The sequence below is a fragment of the Vidua macroura genome, chromosome 3 (assembly GCF_024509145.1).
Source record: "Vidua macroura isolate BioBank_ID:100142 chromosome 3, ASM2450914v1, whole genome shotgun sequence".
Lineage (NCBI taxonomy): Eukaryota > Metazoa > Chordata > Aves > Passeriformes > Viduidae > Vidua > Vidua macroura.
In genome coordinates this window covers 100,112,227-100,119,820 of record NC_071573.1, presented here as the reverse complement: position 1 = coordinate 100,119,820, position 7,594 = coordinate 100,112,227, and the positions used below count along the sequence as shown (strand labels likewise).

Below are 7,594 nucleotides of genomic sequence, written 5' to 3'. Positions count from 1 at the left end.
AATCCGTTTTCAGTAAACAAGTGTTTCATCAAGACTTGGACATAATCTGTTCAAACTAAGCAACAGCAAGACATTTCAATCCTTCTGATAAAATAGGTGGGATCAGAGGCACAGCTTTTCTCCAGACTGTACAGGAAAAACTGACTTGCATTACAGCAGGTACATATACCAAACTTTAGGCATTTAGAAATCAGCAGCACGAATAAGATCACCAGCAGCCACAACAAGCCTTGCTCTCCTGTTGAATGACTTCTAATTCTTATCTAATCTATCTCTAATGGGTGCACAACTACAGTATCTATTACCCCATAAGAGCAATGCTTGGCTAAAAGGGACATTCTTCCTACTTCCCATCATAATGAATTACTTGGTCATCATATCCATTCCTAGCAGTCCTCCTATATTATGTTGAAAATAGTTGCAGTTCCTATTTCCCAGTATTGCAGATGGCAGATGAAATCTTTCTGCCCTAATTGTTTGCATATTGATCCTTGGCACATACCAAGAATCAAATGGGAAGAGGTGGCTGTAATACAGGTAGACCCCTACTCATATATCAGAGGTTTTACCCTTTTTCTACATCATCTAAGTACATAAATTAACAGATTTTAATATAAATTGAATGCTGCTAAATCATACTCAGGTCCAAATTAATCTTAGTATTTTATTACTGCCTCCTTTGTGCTCTAAACAATATAGCCTTAACATTCTGACTTCTGATACTTTTATCACTTCATGTGATCAAAGCTTTGCTGAGAAAAGGCAAAAAAAAAAAAAATAAAAGCACTAAGCCCAATTTGCTGAGAAGGAAATGCTGATATTTAGGCACAAACAAGCATTAAATTTCAAGGCTTCAAAATAATGTGTCTGGCTGTCCAATTTAGCACATCCCTATTCCAGTTCCTAAGACATTATTCTCAGGCCACTGCAATCACTGACCTGTTAGCAGCATCAGTGCTGCAAGGCCATTATCAGAGTTGTCAGTTAACAGTGCTCCATCTTGAATTCCAGACTTTGGAGGTTAGGATTTTTTAATTATTTATTGGGGCTTTCTCCCTAGGATAGCCTTGTGCATCCTGCTAGCTTCAGACTCAGGGGAAGAGCAGTCACACAACATTGCCTTCAGTACAATCAAGAGCAAAGGAACAAAGCCCAGCAAGCCACTTAATTTTACACCAAGGCAGCACTCTCAAAGCACCACAAATACTGTGCTTTAAAAGAGGGAGCACTTGAGCAGCAAGAAGCAAACTCCAGTTTCTTTCCTGTGAAGGTTTTGAGTTTTATAAAGCTTATTCACTTTAACTATGCTCGAGGAAAGGCTTGCAGAACATTCCTTGCTGAATATTAACTAAATAATGGATAAACTCCTTTTGTACAGCAAAGCAGCAGCCATTTTCAGTCTATCCCACTGTCATTTCATCTCACTGCAGATCATTTCCAGAACTCTGAGACCAGAGGGATTACTTCACAGACCACACACCCATCAGTTATATAGAGCATACTCATTTTTACTCCTCTATTTGTGTGGAATAACCGTGGTGTATACGTTGTTTTTGTTACTTTTAAGTATTAAAACTACAGACTTAACTGGCATGATGAAAAGCTCAGAATACTGCACCAGCCTGAATTAGCTGAATTTGCCCTGCATATCATCTGTTTAGTGCAGTCTGTAAGTCAGAGCTAAGCACAAGAATTTCACTTGATATCTATCAACCACACGACTAAGCAGCTATTTCTTGAAGACCTTGCATTTCCTCAGAAAAGCTGTAATTCAAAAGGAAATCAGCACACAACTTTGTCCATTGAACACTGACACCAATACAACACTGAGTCCAACCAGCTCTTTATTACATGAAATACTGTTCCCAGGTATTAAAGAAAAAGCAATCAAGTCCACAAGTCAGCTGCATCTTGTTTTTCAGTACCCAGAATATCCAATTTAGTTCTTCATCTTTCATACCAAGTTTCTTCCTGTTCCTTGATATATTTTAAGATGAATAGTTTAATTCATAGCACCATTTTAAATTACATATCCAAAAAGAAGCACAAGTCATAAAAGGTTAGACTGCAAAAAATTTTGACATGCATTTTACTGTTGTTGAATATTACAAGACAGTTGTTTATTTTAAACATTAAAGTGCCAGGTTTATGTACAAACTATTAAAATAGTAAAAATGGTAAACTTAAAACCTGCTAAAAAAGCAGTGAGGTCATAATGTAGTTGCCTCCAGAGTTTTCTACGGACTATTCAACAAATTTACAACTGGAATTTTCTAACTGTTCCTGTTTATGGTGAGAACAGCAGAAGCCAGGGGTCAGTGCCCACAACCTCCCACCTTGCAGCATGTGCTGTAAGATACACCTGAGCATCCTATGCATTAACACCATTGGTAAAATCTAATTAAAAGGGGTTTTACTGCTGGAGCTACAGCAGCCTTCTAAAGTATACCAGTATCACCACACTTTACAAGAGTGGGATTTCAGTACAGGATTCAAGTCACACTCTGACTCAGCACACTGAGTGTTCCCTGTAAGCAGGGCAGGATGCACATTAATGCACATGGTTCCAGGTCACTTAAAATTCCGCATCCAGGGTGAAAGAGTTGTCTGTGGGCTTCGACATGACTCCCATCCTCTGATATTCACCTACTCGCTTCTCAAAGAAATTCGTCTTGCCTTCCAGAGAGATGTTTTCCATGAAGTCAAAAGGATTCTCTGCTTTGTATATCTGAAACACAGAGGCAATTCTGTAGTCACCACAGGTGCTCCCATTGAGTATGCAAGAGCTTTAGATATCAGTTGGAAGGAGCCTAATGGCAGCATCAGCAGGCTTACTATTTCATGAACAAGAATCTCTGCCCCAAGCCTTCTCTACTCTATTCCTGTCTTCTTTTAGCTGCAGTAAAGCAGCTGAAGTTTCACAACTACTAATACAACTTTTTCCATAGCATCCTTTTGCTCTTTGTTCTGTGAGTCTGCAAACAGTATAGCAGAACTGCTAAATCATTTTACAAGTTAAAACAATATTGCTGCAGCCAATTTAGGATTTGGATTTCTGAAGGAAATTAACATTATCTTTTCCCCATGAAACATTCAGTGTATCAGAGCCTCACCTTGTTAAATCCCAGCTCCAACATAAGCCGGTCTGCCACAAACTCGATGTACTGTTTCATTAAAGTGCAGTTCATGCCAATCAGCTTTACAGGCAGTGCCTCCGTCAAGAATTCCTGCAGATAACAAGCATTTTATGTACAGAAACTGGCATTCACTCTATCATCTAGGTTAGTTTTATGCCCAACAGCTTCCCAGCTTTGTTTGATTGCAATGAAGCTCGTAAACAAGAGGCAGACAGTTACCTGTTCTATGAGAACAGCATTCATGATGATTTCCTTTACTCTTTCCTCTGATGGTTTATGTATCAAGTGCTTGAACATGAGGCAGGCAAAATCACAGTGCAAACCCTGGAAAGAAGTTTCAGAACATTATTTCAGGAACACTGATTTAAGAAGAGCACAGAGTAAGTGGCATCACCTTTCCCATGTTACTCTTTCCTACAGACAACTTTCTGCCTCAACAGAAGGCATCACGATCAAGCTCTGCCAGCGTGAGGCACAGCAGCTACAAGCATTGGTGAGAACCCTCCAACTACTTTAGAGGAAGTAAAATGCTAAGTTCATTCATATGCTTCTGCAAGATCCACAATGACACATGTTTACACACTTTAGTGAGCTTTATAGTCTGCCTGTTTCTAAATATACTCCTATTTTAAAATATAGGCTCCAATTGAGTGTCATTACCTTGAACTACTGTGGCACATTACCACCTTAACTGCTAGAATTTGATTCATACCTCATCTCTACTGATGAGTTCATTAGAAAAAGTGAGTCCAGGCATTAATCCTCTTTTCTTCAGCCAAAAAATTGATGCAAAAGAGCCAGAAAAGAAGATCCCTTCCACAGCTGCAAAGGCAACTACACGTTCTCCTGTTGAGAGAATATCGATAGTAATACCACACAGAAAACTTAACAGGATTGATACACAAAAGTTGCAAACTGCATCCTGCGAAGCAAATGAAGGTGTTTCTGCCCAAGTGTACTATGAGCTGTGCTTAGAAATTATTAAAGATTTCTGATAATTAAACAAAACAAACATGAGAGGAACTAGGAACTAATCAGAGTAGCTCCTAAATAGCTGAAGCCAAGGCTCCTTCCCACAGGTCAACCCTCAACATTATCCTTTTTCAGATGGCTCACTACAAGGAGCAGTCATTTTGGCAGCTGATTTAACTCAGTGTCTGCTCATCTTTGGCCATGAAAAATGTTTCAATACTAGTGAAATAATGATTTGTACTATCTCACCTTTGAAGCAAGATGCAAGGAAATCACCAAGGCAGAGGAGCTATAGTCTCCAACCAGACATGTCTACTGGCTAGATAGCCATGACACGTCCTGACATGTGGCAGCAATTTACAGTTTGATCATCTACTCAGGCATATGATGAGTGCCACATGACCTTATTATTCATGATGTCAGCAATTTTACAAAGATTTCCTGTCAGTAGCTCATTTGAAGATGACAATTATTTTCTTCACATTCAGAATTATACCTGTGTCTTATACTGGACAGCATGTACTCTCTCCAACAGCAATAATCCCTGTTAACTGTGAAGTCTGGAGAAATGGTGGTTCCTCTATCTTGAGAAGAGGAATTTCACTTTGTTTCCAATAGATGTACTTACCATATGTTGCTTTCTTGTCCCCAATCCAGCACATGGCCCAATCTGCCTTCTTTTTAACACATGGCAACGTTTCAATAGCATTGAAAAGAAATTCCCTGAGAAAGATAAAACTCATTAGGATAAAACAGCCTATCCTAAATCAGCAAAATAAGAATTCACTGCCATAAACAGTATTTATCACTTAAACATGCTCTGCACCTTCATCCTGGTAATTGTCCTCTCCCTCTTACTGGCACCAATGTAGCTCTATTTGTTCCAATCAACTACTTTTTCCTTCACATACCCATCACATCGACACCAGTTGACATGAATTCCCATTACAATATCAAGGGGAGAACTGTTTCACCAAGTGCTCCTGAACAAGGCTGTCAAAGCCAGAGATTAACCAGGAATCCACGTCACAGTATGAAGGCATCAGATGTGCCTCATGTGAGCAGCTCTTGCTAGAATTTAGCATCTCAGAGTAGAAATGACACAGCAAGCTTTTTCAGTAGCAGTAAAACTCACTTAAAATTTATTATACTCCCTTTGACTGCTCCACCTTCTACATTGTGTAATTCCTTCATTCCAGTACTGAGATGAAAAAAGACATTGTGAAATAATACTGCTCTTAAACAGCAGTGGCTTTTTATGTATGTCTAATTTACGTCCTACAATTAGTCTGAAAGTCAGAACTGACATGCATTACCTAAATTCTGAGTATTTACTGAGTTCTGAACTTTTCATCATCAAGCAATACAAACCTCTCCTTTGAATCCTTAATGTAGGTGTCAATAAGGAGACTGTACATTTCTGAATGTATATTTTCCATGGCAATCTGGAAGCCATAGAAACAACGAGCTTCTGTGATTTGTACTTCTTGACTGAACCGCTCCACCTAGAGGAAATAAATAAGCATTTACAGAAGTGGTTGTGATTTGCAGGTTAGCTATATTAATGCTGTATGGACCAGTTATTGGTCAGCCCACAAAAATCTTTGGATTAATTCCAGATATGTGGATTACTAACAGCAATATAAAAAGCAGCAACCCCTCAGAATTTCATGTCAGAAGGTATTCTTTGGACCCATGGGAAATGGGAAAATGTTTCAGTTTTACTTATCCCCCATTAGGAAGAACACAGAGGGTAGAAGCAGAACATGGGCTGTGAAACGGCCAAGTGTTACTGTAGGGCAGCACTCCGTGGCCAAAGGGGAGTGGGCAAACTTGGAGATTACAAAACTGACCCCAATTTCCTAATTAACACAGGACGGCCCTATGCATTCTTAATGCTGTAACATTCCACAACCCGGCAAGCCAGCTGGATCAGCCACAGCAAGCACACCGAACATGTGAGTTATCTTGTTATCTACCCAAAGTGATATTTCTGTCGGGACTTCATACACACTCACCAAGTTCTCGTTGACAATGCCATCACTGGCAGCAAAGAAGGCGAGGACATGAGAAATGAAGTACTTCTCCTCAGGCTTCAGGGACTCCCAGTGCTGGAGGTCTTTGGAAAGGTCCACCTAAAACATTACAGGATAAATAAGAAACGGGTGCTCCGGCGTAAGGCCCGTCCCGGGCCCCGCCCAGGACCGCGGGCAGGGGCGGCGGCAGGAGGGGCCGTGGCCGCCCACCCCTCACCTCCTCCGCCGTCCAGAAGGAGGCCTCGGCCTTCTTGTACATCTGCCAGATGTCGTGGTACTGGATGGGGAAGATGACGAACCGGCGGGGGTTCTCCCGCAGCAGAGGCTCCTCCTCCTCCACGCCCCGCGGCACCTGGAATGGCGGGAGAACGGCTCGGGCAGGGCTCGGGCGGGGCCGGCCTTTGGAGGGAGACTGAGGGCGGCAGCTCGGGGGAGACCCCCGAGGGAGAAGGGCTGGGAGTTGGGAAAGACCCCTCCGAGGGAGAGGGGCTGGACGAGGCGGGAGATCCCCTGAAGGAGAAGGGCCCGGGAGGGTGGAGAGACCCCCCTGAGGTAGGGGGGCTGGGGCGGGGGTGCAGTGCCCGGCGGGAACCAGCGGGCTCGGACGAAAGAGGGCAGAAAGGAGAGACCATCGATGGGGAGAGAAGAGCGGGGCGGGGGTTGCAGGAGCCTCAGGGAAACAGGACAAGGGCGGGCGCGGTGCCCGGGCGTTCTAAACTCACCCGATTGCCGTCGCCCTCCTGGAAGATCTTGCGGGCCGTCTTGCTGGCCAGCACTCGGGCGCTGCTGAGCGTGGGGGGCTGAGGGGAGAAAGGGGCAGGGTGAGCGCGATGCGGCGCTGCCAGGCAGGGGTGTGGGAGGGCGGGCGGGCGCTCACCGTGTTCTCCTTGTTGCTCAGCGCCAAGCCTTTCATGGGCGACAGACTCTTCATAGGAGACTGGCTCTTCTTGGGTGACACCTGGGGCTGGTCGTGGCGGGCGGCGAGCGGAGCGCGGGCGGAGAGCATGGCTGAAAGCGCGGCGGCAGGAGCGGCAGCGGCGGGGCGGGCGGCAGGAAATGAAGCGGCCCCGCGCCGGCCCTTTATATCCCCTTCGAAGTTGGCGCCAGAACGGCCGGCTGGCCACTCACAGCCCTCGCCATGCCCACCGGTGCCGGCCCCGCGCTCCCATTGGTCGCTGCCGCGGGCGGGGCCCCGCCTCCCATTGTGGTGGCGGCGGCGGGAGGCGGAGCCCCGCCCCTCGCTTGGCGCCAGCGCGCGCGGAGAAGGCGGGAGAGCGCGGGCGGGCCCGGCCGCTCCTGCGGAGAGCTCCGGGCGCCGCAGCCGCACCTCGGCCCGCCGGAGAGTCGGCTGCGGTGCAAGAGCCCACCACTCGTTCCTGGGTACGAGTACGTAACCTGGGTTTGGGGTACAGATCTGGAAGTGCCACTTTGCCTTGCTTTTCCCGTTTT

General features: G+C 45.0%; 1 protein-coding gene across 1 annotated transcript; it reads right to left on the bottom strand.

The window, feature by feature from the left end:
• Positions 1-1,826: 1,826 nt before the first annotated feature.
• RRM2 (ribonucleotide reductase regulatory subunit M2) lies at positions 1,827-7,168 on the bottom strand. The gene is made up of 10 exons (XM_053973270.1): positions 7,023-7,168; positions 6,868-6,945; positions 6,363-6,497; positions 6,128-6,244; positions 5,481-5,614; positions 4,738-4,832; positions 3,850-3,983; positions 3,357-3,461; positions 3,114-3,227; positions 1,827-2,728 (listed from the first exon to the last, which is right to left on the bottom strand). Exons 1-10 carry the CDS (start codon positions 7,149-7,151, stop codon positions 2,576-2,578), a joined length of 1,194 nt encoding a protein of 397 aa, XP_053829245.1. The 5' UTR covers positions 7,152-7,168; the 3' UTR covers positions 1,827-2,575.
• Positions 7,169-7,594: the final 426 nt, after the last annotated feature.